At 37.8% G+C, this 20,929-nt stretch overlaps 1 protein-coding gene across 9 annotated transcripts in view; it reads left to right on the top strand.

Annotated features, from left to right (window-relative positions):
• LOC129725164 (phospholipase B1, membrane-associated-like) overlaps positions 1-20,929 on the top strand; it is a 41,748-nt gene that overhangs the window by 7,622 nt on the left and 13,197 nt on the right. For 6 of the 9 annotated variants that reach the window (XM_055680663.1, XM_055680665.1, XM_055680664.1 and 3 more), the window contains exon 2: positions 20,385-20,860. In XM_055680663.1, coding sequence (XP_055536638.1) covers positions 20,548-20,860 — 313 coding nt within the window. In that variant the 5' untranslated portion in view covers positions 20,385-20,547. Of the gene's footprint in view, positions 1-20,068; positions 20,861-20,929 lie in introns of those variants that run through there. The other 3 variants (XR_008728029.1, XM_055680666.1, XM_055680658.1) reach the window with 2 other exon arrangements.

Raw genomic sequence — 20,929 nt, 5'->3', positions numbered from 1 at the left:
ACAAAGACTTGTGTCAAAATCCACAAAAAAAAACTGAGTTATGAGTCGATGTGTCTCTGAAAGTTTTAAACTTGCTCATAGATTTCTTAGAGACGATAAAGGTAATTTTAAACGCCAACTTTTCAATCCCGTTTCTCTTGGAACTCTGAACTTCTAGTTATGCCAGTACCGCACGAAGCCTTCAATAAGAAAGGAATGTTAGAATGTAGTCTTTGCTTTGTTAGAGACCGAGTATACCTCTGCATCCCTACAAAGACCACGGAAGGGAGTTTTTGTTAGTGGGTTGGGTTTTTGATCAGGATTCACTTTGATAAGTGATATGACCATGATTTAATTGGATTAATGTAACAATATAGATATGATCATATACATATAATGTGAGATAAATGAGGATGAATTCTAAAATACAATAAGAAGTAATATGGCATGTAAAGAAGATCTCGGTTGGCTGCCTTGCATTGCAGAAATATTCAAATGTTCAACGCAGAAAACGCAAAAGAAATATTAAAAAGAGATTCGAAAAACTAATGAAAATGATCCGTCCGATGTTGTGCTAAAATAGAATAGATGAACTTATATTAGACCAATTCATGACAATTCTATAGTAGTTATTGTGCTGCTTTCTGCGATTGAAAACATTAATTGAAATAAATTATTACAACAACATTGCATCGCAATTATTCACCGTATAAAGTCATTTAAACATTGTAGATATGATCATGTATAATGTGAGATTCTTAAAAATGAATTATAAAATACAACAAGAGGCATGTGAAGAAAATCTCGGTTGACTGCCTTCAATAGCTGAAATTATCAAATTTTTAAAGTGGAAAACGCAAAAAATAATTAAAACGGATTCAAAAAACATATGAAAAGTGTCCGTTATATTGTGTTCCCAAAAAGAGTGATGGACTTTTTAGACTATTTCATGACATGTCAATAGTTGTTGTTGTTCCCCCTTCAGTGGCTGAAAACATGAATTGAAATAGGTTATTACAAAAACACTGCCGCGCTTGCACAGACGTCTCGCTCTTTTCTACGACTATTCATCGCGTAAAATCATCTAAACAAATCATCCACTCGTTCACGCATTTATCACAACCACGAACGTTATCGGCAAAAAGTGGAAAAATTGGAGTGCGACTATTCACAGTTTGAGCGAAACAGAAACGACCTTGCACGGCTATAGACTATTTTACGAGACGTTTCAGAACTCTATTCATGAATAATATTTTAACGGAAAACATGGAACAGCAAACACCGTGTATCCTACTCTAGCAGTTCGTAAAATGGTAAATTGAAATTGCCTAACGCACACGCAATAATATGAGTGAAAAATATCAATAGGCATGTCACTTCTCAATAGTGGTAAAAAAGCAAATAGTGGTCAATAGCGGTATTACTAATAATAGAACTGCGGGGTACAGTAGACACCCGGGCATATTTGAAACCTGAACTAGACTACTACAACATGATCTACCACTTCTCACTTCAACGTTGCAAGAGCTAGAAGTTACAATTGATTGGAAAAATATCGCCAAGGGGTACACGGACAGAAAAAAGTTGAGAACCGCTGACTTAGGGGGTGTGGTATGGACTCACAACTGGCAATGTTATACAAGGTGACAAAAGTGAAAAGAACAATTATGTCAAAACTAATGCAACATCAGAACAAAATAAATACAATATTGAAATATTGGAACTCTTAACATTGAATATTTTTTACCTTCAAACATATTTCATCTCAAGACTCATTGCTAAACCTCATTTTTTTAATGTACGTTCAAGAAGCTTGAAAGGTGTGCTAAAGTTAGTAACTTGGTTCTTGTACAACGAACCGCTCAAAATAGGTATAAATATTGCGATAAGAAAACCGTTTTCCATCAAAGTTACAAAGCATTACAATTTGAAGTGATCATTTTCAAACTGAAAAGATAAAAGTAAGATGGGACAGTGAAACATAGTCAAAATTTAAGTATTTATTCCAATATTGGTAAAAATTCTAGCGCACTAAAGTTGCCTCTTACGGTTTTTTTTTGCGGATTTCTTGATTCTCGCGGTTCCTTTAAATAAATTTCATAATTTACGTGTTAGTTTTACGAGGATTTAAGAAAAATATTCATGCAGATATCTCAAAAAAGTCGTTTTTTACGACATGTTTTTAAAGGTTTTTCACTTTCAAAACGTTCATTCAGAGTGTTCCTTTTTTGTATTGACTCGTCATTGCCGACACCGAAGACATTTGAATCATTGTGATACTCTCTAGGTGTTTCTGTATTCCGCACTTCATATTTTTGGCAGTATTACTATTGAAGTAAGTGACATGCTTAGTATCAGTTTCCTGAAGTGGCCCATCACCAAAGTGGCCAATCACCAAATATTCACTGATTTGACCTGACAATTATATTTTCTACGAAAGTATATAGCAGACATGATAAAAAATGTTTTACGGATGAAGTTTTTTCACGAGAATTTAGGATTTGTATAACGTGGAATTCAGATCTCACGCGGTATTTTCAACGCGCCATTTTTCGCGTGAAATGCAACTTGAGTGTACAAAAATTACTAATCTACTACTTTTACTTAACTAAGCTTAAGGTGACGAAAAAGATCTACAGGCGGTTATATAAACTAAGGTCAAAGAATAAGGATGAAGTGGAAATAGGTACATTTTTGGACAGAATAAACCAGCGGATATTTCACCATGACTCAGCATACAAACAGGGTAATAAGTATTTAGGTCGTATATAACAGAATATTTTAATTAGAACCACCAAGTCATAAGCTGGCCTAATCGAGCGCCAATCCGTCATCGAAAGCGGCGGCCTCTTGCAAGCATAGAACTGATCTATTATCGGATTCCCTCATTGTAGGTTTTATTTTTTAATTAAGTATAAACAAAATGCACTTCATCAAAACGTTCCGCAGAGATTTGCAGACACACATATAACTGAAGAAAGTAATTAAAACAATTTTGACGAAACAAAAACCGTTAATTTAAAATTCCCAGAAACGTGTGAAACCAGCAACAATTTCGTTTTTGTCAACATTCATAATAAAATATAGTCTAGATCATTATTTTCAAAAGATGTGAGCATTTCTGTTTATGATTTTTCAGTCTGCACCTTATTATTTTGTGTACACCTCGACACAGGTATAAACCTTTTCATTCTCGCAATCATTTAGTCACTACGAATATATGGCGACAAACAAACAGAAGCAGCAGAGCGAACGTATAGATAAAATAGTGATATTATGTGAAGCCACGAATGCCTCACCGAAATCGCCATCACAGCAGGTGAAGTTTCAAGTAACCTTCACTCTTGCCAATCTTAGGTAAAGCACAGTCCAAATTTTATTGGCAACCTTCTTGGTAGTTAGACCGGCACTAAATTTCTCTCCTTTTTCAGCCTATGCGCAACGTTACTTTTAGACTAGACCTGCGAGATCATGCCTTTGGCAATGTTGATTAAAAAGTTAGGGTCCTCTAAAAAGTGCACGAATCAGAGCAGAGCTTTGTTCCAGTGTTTAGTCTTTAGTAAACTATCTGCTGATGTTTCTTAAGATCCAAACTATTTTGGTAGATGATCATCTCAGCAAAGTTGAATAATCTCACTAGCATTTAAAAAGTTTTAATAAGTTAAACAGTCTAAAATAACATTTCTTGGTGGATCAGAGGAATATCACTGTTACAAAATTCACATCAGACCAGCTAACCATCGATCGGTTAAAACCCATCGTCCTACAAACCGTTCACCATGTGAACTTCACACAAGATAGGTGCCCTGGTTTTGATGTCGTCTCCAGTGCGTCTCAAATGACCAAATTATGTTTCAATTGCGGCGCGGTACCCACTTAACGACTCAGCGGGACAATTCTTTTTGCCGAAAAATGTTCATGAAGTGCGTAGAGCAATTAACGTCCCATGATATTCGACAGCGAATGCGCAGCGAGAAACCCCAAACATGCGCATTACCTGACATCAGCCAAACCGAGCCAACCTTGAGATATTTGTTTTGTAAATAATGAAATTTTTCACGGCTGCGATTGTGTTAACAACTTATTTTGAATATTTTTCGACTGATTCAATTTTGGCGATGATGGTTTGACAACTTGTTTGGGATATTTGACCATTAGCGATTAGTTGAGATTGTTTGTCTTCCTGGTGTAGAGTTTCCCAAAAGTAGAGACGAGAACTAATATAGAGATTAATTCAATTCATCGTTAATGCTATGATCAATATGATCATTCAATTTCTCAAAACTTAAAATTGAAAATCTGGACACTTGATTCAGCGAGAATACAAACCAACGCTCGACCGGTCACCCTACGCGGAAAAACAGGTGGCAAAAGCTCCTATCTATGTAAGAATTCTTGATCCGTACGTAACGCGATACAAAAGCGGCGCTCTGAAACCAGTCGACGGCGCTGCCATACATTCGACTTCAGACGTGCGGGCAAACATTGTAAGTCCGTCCCGTCGACATCGAGATGTTTAGAAGAGTGAAAAAGGAAAAGTGGGCTCTAACCGGCTTGCACGGTGTCTATCTAACCGGGCGGCCGCTCGGTGGCTTCGTGTGGCAGACTGGTGTGAAGCTAGAAGCCCCAGCATCGATGAATGCTGTTTGCAGCCACCGACCGACTGGCAGGCTGCTGCTGAATGACCGATCGTGCCCACCCCCGAGCTGCCCCAGTCTGCTGCTGCTGCCCCAGTGTGTGGAGGCCGGACCGAATAGGGAGCCAAGCGCACACGTATCACGGTACGGTTACCTACACCGGCGAAATTGATCGCGGATGCAGTAGCCGGCACTGACACCGAATGTGTGCAGCGAATCTGACTCGCGAATTCAGTTGGAAGCTCAATCCCAACTCTCGGCTTATGCAACAGAACTTCTGCTGGCTGAAATTATTTTTTGAGTGCACATTACCCCAAATGAAAACATAATAATTTCAATTAAGGGTGGATACGAAAACAAAACCGTTCGCACATATAATCGCAACAGGTGAACAGAACGTTATGACATAAATGTGGAAAAGACAAACATTTTAAAACGTATCGGTTCATAGCAACTGCCAATTATGAAGGTGTCGCAGTCAATTGCTTAACCAGTATACAACAAATATTAATTACTCTATTTGACTGAATTCACGTTGTGTCGGTCGAAAACTACAACCTCGTTCGGCATTCACCAGCATCGTGTGCTGCAGAAAAAATACGTTATCATGGTAAAACAAGTTTCTGTTTGCTTTCATCAGAACATATGGACTAGATTATAACAGAGGCTAGTTATTCACTAGATATATTAAGGTAACAGACAGTTTTGGACACCTAAAATGCTGCATTGCTAATTGATAAACGCCAATCGCCAAACGTGGTTAGCTAGCTGTAAATTCATTCTTCTTACATAATATAGCAGCCCAAGACCGAGTTTTGTGGAGACGTATTCTGCATTCGGCATAGGATCTTAATGATCTGTCGCCATAAAAGTAAAGTAAGTACATAAAATATTTTAAAACTCATGTACATTAAAATGTTCCAAGGAACTGTCGACAGTTCACAGTAACTTTACGAACTAATTTCATTTTTGTCATGTCATATGACTTACATTTCAAGTTTAGTAAAGCGGGCAATGTGTAAGCGTGTGTCCAAGTGTCTAAGCCTGAAAGTCACACCTTCTATTCCCGTTCATTTTCGCATCCTCGCAAACTGCACACATTGCCCGCTTTACTAAAGTTCACAGTAACTTCAAATTGAAATATTCAAGGCAAAATCACTTAAATCAATCTTTCGCTCACTCCTGGTGAGCTTAAGTAAATGGATCGTAAATTGCAGATTATTTCGATAATAATACGGAAATTAGCAATCGGGAATCAATCTAGGTACTATTAAAAATAAAATAAATAGAAGAATTTGGTGAAGGCACAAATGAAAATTTCTCCTGATCTAACCAAGGCGAACACACAATTGAATAGCTCCTCTCGGTTAAAAAATACAGCATGTACTCGTCTAGCACAAAGCAGACAGTAACAAAAGAAGTTTACGCTTTCCGCAATGCTCAAAAACGTACTAAATTCAGATCCAATAAATGTCTTGTGTTTCGAATGTCAAGTTTTAAGAAACGTAAACAGTTGCTAACCAAAAGTAGTAACTAGAAAATTCCCAAAATTGTTAATCAAATCTCAGCACAATCAAATAGCGAACTGGAGATTTGATTCAACGATAACAGAGCATTGAAAATAGAGTTATAAACAATTTATTAGAAATGATATAACACCGTAACTCGATAAATTTTATATCGGCTTTTGTTATAAATTATCTTGGTAAATTTTCGACCGGCAATAAATTATATCCTAATGAGCCGTATTTGGCTCCAGAGGGGTTTACTGTGCTTATTTTGGTCGTTTTTGGGTTGCCAATAGAATGATAACAAAACGTAGTTCTGATATAAAATATGATAATTGTTTTTGGGAACTCATTTTGTAATACTTTATTCCGATTCTATTAGTATTTCCAAACATGTTGCTTCTAATTTTTGGTTTTTAGGTTTTTAGTGCTTTTATACAAGCCGGCGATCAATCTTTTTATTTTTTCTTCCATTTCAATTTGAAATTTCATAACGCAGTTTATCTTATTTATGCAATTTCCTTCGTAGGCGTATTCTACTGTAAAATAACCAAATAGTATTAATTGCGGGTATTGTCAGAATCATCAGGTTCCTACCCCTTTTGGAAATTCAGAATTACTACTTCTGGTAACCCTAATCAGATCACATATGAGTATTTCTGGTTATTTTCAGAACCGGGGTGATAGCTAAAGCAGAAAATCAACTTCAGAAAGCATTTTTGGATTCCAATATGGTGACTTCCGATGTCTGAAGAATAGTAGAAAATTATCAAACGCCCTTCAATATTTCTCGATTTTAGGAAACGGAACGATACCCTGAATCTGGAAATCAATTCTGTAAAATAATCAAATTGCCACACACACAATCTAGTACGAGTATTCACGCTCTGTGCGAATTAATCATAATAAGAAATGAAACTTTATGTGATATTTGTGGAGCTAGTTGAGCAAAAGAAGCAGTGAAATACCAACGCAGTGACGTTCAATAGTACAACTTACTATTTTTGCGACGATATATCATAGAGATCATATGCCGAAGAAGACGCCTCCACAAAACTTAGTCTTTAGTTGCTCTTCTCCACGTTCACCCATTGTTCAGGCATCTTCATCAACATACATCGGGCATACATCGGGTCTGTCTCGGGCTCGTCAGTCTCGCTCATCCGCCTGATGTGCTACGTTGCCACCACACTGTAACCTGCCATGTTTCATCAGCTTAATAATATCAATCTGCGCCACACTCTATTTTCTGGTTTGCCAAAATCATACTTGACGGACCAACATCTCTGCATGAAAGTTGGTTCGAAAGAGGCGGAATATTCCACCAATCTCTCCGGCGTCCCACAAGGGAGCAATATAGGTCCCCTACTTTTTACACAAAGTCTCCACTTTACTGCCACCTGAGAGTTGCTTACTTTCGAAGCTTATCCGACTGTCTGAAACTACAATATTTGATCAACGAGTTCGAGGCATGGTGCACGAAGAATCTATTAACACTAAGTGTTCAGAAGTGCAACGTAATTGTTTTCTCTGCAACCTGGTCTTGGTGTATACCTTGACCACACTTCAATAAAATAATCTCGAAGGCTAACCATCGAGTCTTGCTCTGTAGTCTGGTGCCCATCTTAAGCAAACTGGATCGCTAGAATCGAATCTGTCCAGGAAAAAAAATCTGCGATTTGCTCTTCGCATGCATTAATATACATCATTAAGACCATGTCTTTGACAGATGACCTAACAAATAAATAATAACAAGATATTGATCACAGAATTCCATGCTCGAAGACCCCTATCACAACTCGTTCATGATTCGTGTCCGTAAAGCGCCACCGGGAGTATTAGCGTCCAGTACAGTGCAAGTTACGTGCGGATCTGCATGCTGTGGAACCTAAACTGGCTACGCACTGTGGGGCAGAATCCAGAAAAGTCGCGACAAAATTCAAAAAAAAAAACAAAATTCAGTTTTCATGCCTCATTTCATCTTCTACTCGCAGTAGACATGTTGTCGACTAGAAATCATGATGATTTACTTTGAAAAATAATTTAGAAAATGTACTCTAATATTGTGAAAGTGAGGATTTTCAAGGCTTGTAAAATGGAAGAAAAAATGTTCACACCTATTTTCCAGTAGGGTATGCAAATATTTAGGAATCAATAAGCTAATTCATAAATAGAGTATTAACTAAGAGGTAATGTGGTATTAAGACAGTTCTGTTTAAAAAAGGTTCGTAGTAAGCGTAGTCTATAAAACAAGTTTTTCTGTAATTTTACCTCATTTTCGGCAATATAAAAAACAAAAAGTTCTACGTTGTTCTGCTATGACACTTTTTTTGAACTAAACTACAAGGTATTGACTAGTACTAAACAAAAAATCAGCTGCTACTAGTTGCGACTTACCGAGTAATTCGAATTTTCGCAACAATTGATTTCATGTCAATTCATGTTAAAAATCGTTAATCAGCAGTGTCCGTATCGATGTTTGTTAACATTGAAATTGTATTATATATTTTTCCTTAAAAATGGTGACACATCATTGGTTGACAAAATACTATCCAAAGTCAACTACAAACTGTCAATAATTCATTTCATGATGACCCGAAAGTTCAAATACATCTGAAATTGAAACATATGTACTAAAGTCCCAGTTATAATTAACTACTGAAATTTTGGGTTTATAAATAATGAAACTAATTTTAACTCGTTAACGGTCACTCCTACAGTTGTAATATGTTCGACAACTTTACGTCAATTGATGATATAAACAATTTCCCCGAATGAACAAAATGGCTTGCACCATTTATTCAGAAGGTAGATGTCAGCGCTATCTGTAGAAAAAAAAATTAAAGCTGCCTGAATACATTTTTCTAAAAGATGTTTTTATGGTGAACAACATTGCCTGAAACAACTGTTAAAGAGTTATGAGGTTTTGTCGCATCAACGGACCAATTCGCCCCACGGTGCTACGTAATCCGTAAGAGGTCTTGTTCGTTGCCGCAATCCATCTCTTCACTACGCACTTCGTACTTCGTCTTGGTAGTGTTTGTTGTGGAACAAATTATGCCAAGAAGCATGTGAGACTTCGTGTTAATGTTTCCACTGCTCTGCCACCTACACTTCGTATAGCACCTTCCAAGACTATGTTGGATAGTAAATTCGAACAAACGCATTTGAAAATTTCTCCGCTGTTCTTACATTTGATATAAAACCGTCAAGAGTCGCACGTATCAGTTGAATAAGTATTGCTGAGATACCAACAACCCTAGCTCATTGCGTTTCACTGAATCGTACGCCGCCTTGAAGTCAATCCACAGAGGATGTGTCTGCAGGTTGTGTTCTCAAAGCTTTTCGAAGATCCTTAAAGTGAATATCTAGTCAGTTGTAGATCGTCCCGCTTGTAAACCGCACCGGTATTCACCAACAAAGGTTTCTTGCAACGGTTTCCGGATACAGGAGAGAGTTTTATATGCGGAATTATGGAGGGTTATGCCTCGACAGTTGCTACAGTCGAGTCTATGACCCTTCTTATAGATAGACTACAAAAATCCTCCCAAACAATCCGTACGTAGGGTAAATAAATCTATAGTGGAAACCCTTTCCTTTCCTAGTTAACTACAAAATGTATATCAATCAATGAAAATTATCGTGAATATATCTCAACGAAGTCGAAATCGTATACAATACTTGTTATCATGCCCAAAAGCTTATTTTTAACGTAGATATTGCCGGAAGCTGACTGAATGACGATTTCAGGCGTAGAAGACAGTATGAAATAAATCGCTTTCAGTCGGATATTATCATATATCGATACTTATATCAAAGATATGGCTATACAATTATTTCTCAGTGCGATATACGCCTCCATGCTGTTTTTGCAGATCTTATGCGAGTTTGCATGACCCATATGAGTACGGATATTTCAATCGAAACACGAATATGCGCATGAATATTCACTGGATTATCAACCTATAGTGAACCACTTGTTAAGTTAACTCAATTTTTCTTAAAATAAATCGAAATTTGTAAATGTTTATGATGCAAATTGGCTGGACAAGTTTTCTGGAAATCCATCGAGTTTTCACATAAATTGAATTAATATGGCGGATTCACTTTAGGAAAGGGTGCACCCGAGCTTGAGACGTTTCTCAAAAGAATCGCACGTGGCACGCAACTGGTCCATTGGCATCTCGTCCCAGATCTGGGAAATGAACTTCCAATTCAAGAATAATAACCATTAATCTCATTTTATATTAGCTCTGCTTGACCACCATGTACGACCAGGGGTTTAAAGTACGGAGATCTGATTGGTTGATTGATTTCTATTGAAGGGACTTTAATCCCAAACGGTCATTCGTGGTACGGTGATCTGAGAGACCTCTAGGTCTTATTGAGAAAATCAGTCAATCAGTGCCTTCCAGCACCACGCTTGGACGATATTCGCTGTGTGGGCCGGTACTTCGTCCTGTTGAAAGACGTAATGTTTCCGTAGAGGCCCCGCAGTACTGAGGCCACAACCTTCTCCAGAGCCTCGATCTTATCGTACGTGGCGTTCATTTTTACATTTTCTTCGTTAAACAGCAGTGGGTACTTCCTACACCTGAATACGACCGCGAGATGTTTACTTGGAACGCTGTCCAATGTCGGCGCCCACAGCCGATCATTTTGGACATTGTGCGGCTTAAGCCAGATAAAAAATTTCTCATCAGAAAACACGAGCTCCTGCCCTGCCCTAGGGCCGCGAAAGTATTAGTTTGGCACTGTCCAGCCGCTTCCTTTATGTAGCCTCCGTTACCTCGTAAACCTTGCGTTTCTTATACGGCTTGTATCCCAGGTCTTTCTTTATGATAATGTGGGCAGTCCCGATCGATGCATCCAGGTAAGCAGCGGTTTCTCTGATCGAGTAGTACTTCATTTTTCGACGAATCCGCTCTCTCACCAACTTAATGACTGCTGGCGTCCTCACCGAACGCAGCCGCCCGAATCTCGCATGATCTTTGACCGAACCCGTCTCCCGGTACTGACGGATGGTGATATAGATGAAATCCCGTTTTTCCCGTGGGATTTTCACCGCCGCCGGGTGGTTCAACTTTCGCAAACAACTTTACTACGACGTCGCCTATAATCGCATATCAGTCCCATCTTCATTTTCATCCAGCTGAGAAAACAGCGTGTAAAGGTATTTTTCTTGCCTAAGTTATTTCAGCTTTTGAGCGTGGTTTATTCCCATATTTTCGTCATGATATAATGAGATATTCATTTCCCATGATTTCTCTATAAGAACGACAAGAATGCAGGTGGAACTGGTATGCGATTATAGGCAGAGTACTCATTCATCTTGCGTGGTAAACAAACAACAAATGACAGCAGGTCGACACCGTGCGTGTCGGTTAGTCTATATAAAGGGCTAAATCTGACATCAATACCCATACACAGAATGCCCATAGCGTGCACCTACACAACAACGAAAAGTTGTCCTCAAGCTTTTTGAACTCCCTATAGTTATTTTTTACTTTGCTAGTTTGCTACTATTTAGTTTTAAATAATGTTTCTGTAAATCAGAAGAATTTGAGCTGCAATGCCTGAAAAAGTGTATTCTAATACAAACACCCTTCAGCTCAGCTTGATGTATGTAGAGAGTATTTGTTTGTGTTGCCTGGAAACGATTTATAGCTTGAAACAATATCGAATCTAAAAAAATATTTGAAATACTGGTACTCGTTCCAGGTGTTCGACATGGTGAAAATTTTGTAATTTTTCAGTCATGGTTGTCAGTCGGTTATTTAAATCAGATCAGTTTACAGTTTTGCTCCAATCTGACCAGCTTCTGATTTTGTTTAGGCCCAATTGTTTTATCTGAAGTATTATATAAACCTTTTAGACTAATTAACTCAAATAAATACTTTTGAATACGGCTCCATAGTATTTTAGGTCACTAGAGAACAACATCTTGTTGAATATTTTCAGCTCTTTTGATATCTCACATGGAGAAGCAAAAAAAAAATCAAAATATAGTAGAGCGATTTGGACGAACAAACTCGTTATCATTAAAAGATCGTAGGTCTGAGTTTATTTTTGTACAACTAGATATACTGCCTATAATCGCATACCAGTCCATAGGAATTTTTATCGTTTTTGAGTTAAATATCAGATTCCATCTATTTCTTGGTTTACTATCGATTAAGGAAACAAAAAAGTATGTTTTATTTGAAAAAAGTCAGAAAAAAATGTGAGGTCAAATTGTCCCATCTTAAAAATGCGGAATAATACGTTTTGCACGTATTGTGAAAACACTGAAGACGTAAGAAAGGAAATTATTCAGTAGCACATCTAAGACTACAACCTTGTATTTTGCTTTTCCAAAGACGAACCTAAAGTCGGGGTATGTAATGGGTGGACATCTCCGTCATTCTCCATGCAGCATATTTAGAAGCTGTCTGCGGCCATGAACGTCTGCCCATATTCAAAATACTTGAGGAAAATATGACAACTTCTAAACGGAGCGGTTGAAAGTGAGACTGGTATGCGATTGTTTTGCTACTCGATGGCCTAAATAATCGCATATCAGTCTCTTCCTTATTTTTAATAGTTATTTTCACGAAAAAGGCAATTCTTTAATAAAGAAGTTATGATTAGGGTCTATTTCATTACATTATGTCGAAAAAATCAAAATAACCCACCCCAAATAGGTGAAATACCCAAAACAAGAATAATATCTTCAAGCGCTGTTTTCTCTTCGATAATGATCCAGATGGGACTGATATGCGATTATAGGCAGTGTATTGTATTAATTCTCTACATAAATTAAACAAAAAATACCAGTGAAACGGTAATTCATTATTTGACACCTATAGTAGTCTTTTTAAGACTTGTAAAGAAGCGTACATTTATACTAAAGTTTATTGTAATGTTAACTTACGACAAAACTATATAATCCCAATCCACTAGAGCTCAGCTCAGACATTTTTTGACTTGATTGTAAGATTCCGTCGTCAAGTCGCATGCGTTATCGGCAGGGTTCAGTTCTGTTCTTCTGATTTTTTTTTCACTTCTAAACTGTACTTAAAATATTTTTCACATTATTGTTACGTGAAATTTGCTGTACTTATTCATTTTCTGTCATTTTGCATGATTTATATGACAAACATATTATCTACACGCGGGGGGCCTAGCGTAGTTTGTAACGTCTCCGCCAATCACGCTAGTGGCTTGGGTTCGAATCCTGGGTCCAGGGTGGAATCACCTCCCTGGGCGTCGGTGATTGGTACAACAACAGTGGCAGAACTAGACCGACGGAAAATTAGCGAGAAAAAAAAGTAACTTCTACGTGAAAATCACATGCATACTATGTTTTATTACGTAGTATCTTGGTGAACTTGGCAACGTCAAACAGAATGAAGTATCGCGTGAACTCTATATGCGAAAATATACAGAAATCAGAATGGCGAAGCTGTTTTATAATTCAGTCTCTGAACATAAAATGGATTTTCTCGATGGCTTACCAATGTGTGAGGTTTAGAAAAACCAAACGAATTCGACACCGAATCTTTAGCTCACAGGTTCTACACAGATTCTGTTCGAAGATCCAGTTACCTGAACATAAACAGTTGCAGCTAACAGTAATTATCGCCGATGAATGTCTTAATAAATATTTGTCAGTTTTTATATCAATCAATTCATTTTTGAATTGGCGATTTTGCATGCCCGTGCGATTTATCAAGCAACATATTTCGATAAATTCTGAAAACTTTTTTCTCTCTTGGGTAACCACAATTGAAAATTATACTTATGCTTTCCACTTTACTTTATTTTCCGACCTTCCCTAGTAGGGTCCCCTTTTAATGAAATTTATGAGATTGAAAATTGGGATGTACGATGAAAATAAATTCAACGAAATTCGACTATTTTTTTAATATCAGAGGTTATAAACTTTTTCAAATGATGGAATATGAGGTGAAGCGAATGTTTTGAAATTTCACCAAATCGGTCTGGGAGGCAGTCAATAGTTTCAAAAGAAAAAACCTGGAGAATCAAAAAGGTACATAAACAGAATCAAAACGCAGGAAATAATACTTTAGATGCGCTTACAAGGTTATTTATCCAATATAATAGAGCGGTAAGAAAAAAAAACAGTCTTTTTTTTATTCTCGCTTATTTTCCGTCGGTCTAGTTCCGCCACTGTTGTGGCCACTCACCGACGCCCAGGGAGGCGACTCCACACCCAGGACCCTAACTCATGACCCGTTTATTAACGGACCGGCGCCAACGGCTTTACTTCCTCATGCGATGGAAGGCGTGATCCCAGAGATTTTTCGCCTCAGAAAATCTCCCGGTGTCGGCTAGGATTGAATCTAGACCAGTTGGGTTGGTTGTGAGTGGATCACGCCACCTCACAACCATCGACACCTATGTCGGCGGTGGGATTCGAACCCAGGCGTCGAGCGTGGTTGGCGGAGACGTTACCAACTACACTAGGCCCCCGCCTAAATAAACAGTCTTATGTCGTTTTCGTTTTCGCGGTGTAACTACCCTTTTTCCGTGCTATACTTTGCAGCTTCAAACAAAACATTTTCAGTGTCATTGCATTGGTATGCGTAATAATGGGAAAGCTGTCAATTCGTTTTGTTTTGGTCATAATCGCATTCGTCATTTTGTCTTGTTTCCATTTCATATGTCCATCTCGCAAATGTGCTGAGAAAAAATTTACCTGACACTTTACTACGTGGAACGAAAACCAAAACAAACCAGTTTTGACACATACGTGTGAATGTGTTGGTAACTTCCTACAGTACACTCTGCTTTTTTCGGGTGTCATTAGTGACAGAAAAAGTAAAGGGAGAGACAGAAAAAGGGAAACACGAAAAATCAAATAAAACATTTTCGGTGTCAAAAGTGTCATTTGAGTGTCATTTGAGTGTAGTACACCGCGAAAACGAAAACGGCATTATACATCGAGTCAGCATTCAGTGAACAGAGCATTCCGTTACTTTTTTCATGACTCGCACACAAACAATCACGTCGTTTCGTTGGTGATGGTTAGCAATTTTGAACGAAAGCTTTCCGCCATCGGATGGATTGGCTGCTCCAAGAATCATTATTGTGTCATTCTACGTCTGGCACAACGTTGACTAATCTTCACACATTCATGATTGCAGGTTCCAATAAATAAAAAAAAACATTCTTTTCAGTCATGACTTTCCTCACTTAGCACCAGTTTGCAGCTTTTGCTCCGAACTGCATAACAATATTAATAACTGAATAGCACACTTTTTCTCTGTAGGGTAAATATGTATAAAACGCCCCCCGGGTTCGTTTATTCGAAAACACACACAAAATAAGACATGAGACTATTGGGAATCCGTAGCGGGTCATAGGACCAACCTTCTGTGCATGTTTGATAATTGTCACTAGAATCAAAAAATAAACAAAAATCAATTTTGTTTTGAGCTGCTTCAGATCTGATTTCTTGCAGCGTTTCCGTAACGTTTCTTCACTAATGTATAAAGCTTATTACCTGGTTTTTGTACTTATATATCTCAAATGAACCTCTAAGCAACTGTATCTAGTGAAGAAACGATAAAAATTGTATAATTTGCTTAAGTATCCAATGCTTTCTGCTACATTATAGCACCGGGCAATATGCCCCACCGCTAGCCCGGCTGATTTGTTCATTGCTTTAGCGTTTGCTTCTGGGACTTCAAGCGCTGTTTCACTTCGCATGCTGAGCTGGCATATGAAGCTACTGCGTGGGGCATATTATACTACATCTGGGGCGTTTTGCCCCGGTAGATTGGAAAGCTTGCAATTCAACAGTAATTACAAAACAAAATAATAGCAGTGCATTACCAACTAAATAGTGTATCCAACTGCATGGAAGATTTGTTGTTTGTGATAAACTTAGCTACAATATTGACAATGTTCCTTAGGGGGGGGGGGGGCGTATTATACCTGTTTACCCTTGATGGAACTTCACGGTCTGAATAGAATGATAAACGAAAGAGATCCACGCACAACAGCGAAGAAACAGCAGCGCACAACAGCGATTGAAATTCTCTTCAAATATTTAAGCACTTTAGCACGACAAACCGGGAAATATTAGTGAATTTTCTAGAAATACACAGAAAATCACAAGCAAAAACTTTTTTACATCTACTCGTGGTCCCAGCTTGCTACGATCTTCTATGACACGAAAACATAACAGTAAATGTTCAAAATAAAAAAAAAAACAACAGTCGAGAATTCTTAAAATTTAAGAGTACTAACTATAAAAAGTCATGAGAAACCCCTGACAAATTAAGAAATAAGCAAATTTCATGAAATTTAAGAAAAATAGATTTATAGAAATATTTTCCCTAAGCTTTGCTTGATAGAATTAGTAAACAAATGATAAGTTGTTGTCAACAATTCATAATAGCTAAATGCTCAATAATATCAAAACTTAGATGGCGCTCCTAAATGACCGAATAAATTCTCAGAAGCGGCAATGTTAAAAAGAATTCAGAAATAACATATGAAATATTCGGAGCACAGTCCAAAATTCAAAATATTTTACTGCACTATTTTTCTGCACTAATGACACATTTAATGGGTCGTTAAAGATCGAAAGAGTATAATTATTAGGGTTTTTGCCTTTCTCCTAGAAAGGTACAGCAATCACTTGCAAAACCGAAAGCATAAAAGTTCTCCAAAGGGCCGAAAGGCATATATCACTCGACTCAGCTCGACAAGTTGAGCATTTTCTGTATGTGTGTGTGTGTATGTGCAGATTTTTATTCTCACTCACTTTTCTTAGAGATGGCTGGACCGATTTTCACGAAATTAATTGCAAATGTAAGGTCTTGTTGCCCCATAAAACCCTGTTGAATTTCATTGTAATCGAATTTTTGGTTTAGAGGTTATGTATCAAAATGTAAAAATCATGAAACATCATTATCTCGAAAACTACACAACCGATTTGAAAAAAATTGGTTTTGAAAGAACGGGCTACCTGAAATACCCTTAACTTTTGAGTTTTATAACGATTGAATTTGTGGTTCAAAACTTATGAAAAGAAACGTGTTCTCAAGACTGTTTAATCTCACTCATGTTTCTCAGAGATGGCTGTACCGATTTTCATAAAACCAGTGTCAAATAGAAGGTCTGATTGCCCCATAAAACCCTATTGATTTGTTTTGCAATCGGACAATAACTTTGCCTGTTATGTTTAAAAATGTGAAATCCACCTGTGAAAAGGAACATATTCCGAAGAATACTTGAACTAACTCACTTTTCTCAGAGATGGCTGACCCGATTTCCTCAAAATTAGTGTCAATTAATAAGTCTAGATGCCTTATAACACCCCATTGAATTTTACTGTAATCGGACTGTTACTTCGTCTGTAATGTACCGAAATGTGAAAATCACTAACCTTCATTATTTCAAAAACTACACAACCGATTTGATCAATATTATCAGATGAACGGGCTAGTTAAGGGTTAACTGGTGAATTATGATTGAACACGTGGTTTCAAAATTTGGCTGCTCTATACGTTCCCATTTTATTTGATTATAATAGAACTTAAGCAATTGTTATTTATCGAATTATTAATATAACAACGAAAGTCTATTATCTCAAAGATAACATGACTTATTTGAACATAACTAGTGTCATACGAACGAGTCATCTCTCAAACTTACAAATAACAAACTTCATAACAATTTGATATGCGGCTCTAAAGTAATGAAAAGAAAAGAAATTCAAAGACTATTTAAAACTATACCTGCTTTGATTGATGTACGTGGCCTCAACATAATTTAAATGTGGTACTATTTGAACGTTCCAAATTCATTAATTTCTTGCGATGTGTTTAAAGTCTGCAAATACACGACGAATCGGTCATAGGATATGATCAAAGTCAAATAACAAATCGTTTGAAATGATTGGTTTTATCGAAATTACAACATTTGGTCGTTTGCCGCTGTTTTTCCGAAGCCGGAAGTCGCCATTTTTGATTTCATAATGGCATTTGCAGACAATTTCTGGATTTTGAACGTCATACTGGTTATATAAACACTCATATTGGGTGGTATTTGGTCATTTTCAGCTGTTTTTCAGAAACCGGAAGTCGCCATCTTAGAATTCAAAATGGTATCTTTGGTCGACTTTAGCTCCTGTGTATCATTCTAGTTCCGGATATTATAATATTGGGTGAAAATCGGCCATTGTTTGTTACCACTAAAAACATTTACCTGCCAAATTTGGTTCAATTTTGTTGGTTAGCTCTCGAGCTGAGCAGAAATTTGTGTTTCATTTGTATGGAACTTCTCCCTTCCAGAAAAAGGAGGGATGTGGAACCATTAAGGACATATTTGTTACCCTTAAAAACATTCCCATGCTAAATTTGGCTCCACTTACTCGGTTAGTGCTCGAAATGTGCAGAAATTTATCTTTCATTTGTATGAGACCCCTCCCTTCTAGAAGAGGGAGGGGTCTCAAACTATCATATGAACCTTTATCGGCACCAAAAACACCTACATACAAATTTTCACGCCGATCGGTTTGGTAGTTTTCGAGCCTATATGGATTAGACAGACAGACAGACAGACCGGACTGTATTTTTATATGTATAGATTACAACATCAATATTTTAGAACCTTAAAAGTGAATATATATATACTGGATTGAAGCGTTCATGTAAATCTATTTTTACAAATGAAAGTTTGAATGAGAAAGGCTGGGTCTGACCGCTAGGTGGATTAATTTAGGTTTTTGTATAATTTTTAGAAAACGGAAAAATTTACTGTTAAAAAGCTGATAAACTCAATTATTCAGAATAGATAGTGTGTGACATCCTTTGTACACTATTTGAATTTCTTACAGAAATTAATTCTCTTTCTTGATATTTTGAGGAAAAAAATCACAACAGATAATTCCCTTATTCTTAGTATCTCTGTGTGTAATCTAACTTCACTTATGAGCTGGAGAAAGCACCTTACAAAACAGAAAAAGAAAAACAATAAACATTACTTTTTGCGACCGATAATGACATTTTCGACTGTAAACAATTCCCTTGCTTTCGGTTTCAGTAAGAACAATTTTTACTAAACGATCCTCTAGTGGTTGAATTTAAATACAGTTCAATGATACGTACCCAAACATTGCATCATCAAACGGCGCAGCCATGTCTAGGACACAACCATTTAATATTTCACACAACAGTTTATACCGGGCGAGATGGCAGCAATAACTGCCGCTTACCAAATTGATCCATGAAGCAAAAATTGAAATTTTATAAGCACCCGTTCAAACTCTGCTCACGTATGGTTATTTACCAGCCCGGCCACAGTAGCAGCGCGTTACACAGAATAGACGGGCGGTCGCGCGCAAGATGACCTTCAAGGCTACTTTCGATCGAAACAATGGTCTAATCACCCGTGTAAAAAATAACCATCGCGCGCGGTTGTTTGATCACCGTCTTTCACCTTTGCAATTGATGCACAACAAATAATATGGGTGTTCATGTCGAGCTCGTAATCAAATACCCAGCCGTAAAAATACTCACCTCCATTGACGAGTAATGGAAGATTCACAGTTTACGGCTGGGTATTCGTATACGAGCTCTATGTGAAGACCCCTAATGACTATTGGTGAAGGGAAAAATCAAAACGCAAATTACTTCTCGTAACAGAGACGAGAGAGAGAGGGTGAAACACCCCGTTTGTTGTTGTAAGCAGTAGAACTCAAACCTTATTCCGAATCGTGTTTACTAGTCGTTTTATGGCATAGTAAACCCTACGATCTCCTACGGAGGACGCTCTAGGATAGTGACAATCGTGTGGTGCAATGTAATTGTTAATCGCAACAAAACGTTCGTGGCTGGTTCTACAAATAGATAATTTTCAGTTCAATTATACCACATGTTGACCAACACGCGATTTTGTACTTAATGCCCTACATAATCCGCTGGAAAGCAGTGCGACGCGAGTGACTACTAGAAAAAATGAAAACAAGCTTAGTGAGACTCCGTCCGTCCGTCCAGTGGTAAATCTGAGCCCGCGCTTGAATCGAACATCTTGAACAACTCCAGTGCTGTTGGTGAGAGAAGATGAAACGCGCATAACTGAAACTTAGTGTAAACTCGATGACGGGCACCCAATTGCAAGTTGCGAGATTTGTGATTTGCAACGAAACGAAAACTGTGTTGATAACAATCTTAGCGGTTTATTTCAATTAGTGCAATTTCGCAATTCGCGAAAAATAAATGGTGAATGTTAATTTTTCTCATAGATCAAATTAAAACGTGTGCAACGAGAGAGCGAGATGCCTCATAAAAAATAAATAGTGAGTGGTTACAACCCAAAAGCAACACAAAGAAGAAATTAAAATCTGCTACGCAATGAGTTGGTGGGAAGCTGCAGCAAATAATCAAAGCAATTGAGCGACGGGTAAAATGTGGCTCTCGCAGATATCGTTGGATATCTTTCTGATCCTGTTGCTGTTGATGTGCCAAGAGAACAAAGTGCACCGCTGGAAGGCGAACGCCCAGATCAGCGCTTTCCGGCCGACCGTCTTCGATAACACCGAGTGGCGGCGCTTCTTTCATCTGTACCGCAATGTCACCATGATGATGGCCGGCCGGACGGGGCTGAAAACACGGGGACACTTTCTGCAGAAGCCAGTTCCACTGAATGTACCGTTTCCGTGTAATGTCTCGATCGGTAGGAGCAGGGAACCGCCCACCAGTGTACATAAGCTGCGACCAGGTGAGTGATTACTATTTTTCTGTTTGTATTGGTGATTAGTATATTAAAATAATAAAAACATCATTTGAA

Source organism: Wyeomyia smithii, chromosome 2 (genome assembly GCF_029784165.1).
Source record: "Wyeomyia smithii strain HCP4-BCI-WySm-NY-G18 chromosome 2, ASM2978416v1, whole genome shotgun sequence".
Classification (NCBI taxonomy): domain Eukaryota; kingdom Metazoa; phylum Arthropoda; class Insecta; order Diptera; family Culicidae; genus Wyeomyia; species Wyeomyia smithii.
The sequence above is the reverse complement of the archived record's forward strand: the minus strand, read 5'-3'. Positions and strand labels throughout refer to the sequence as shown.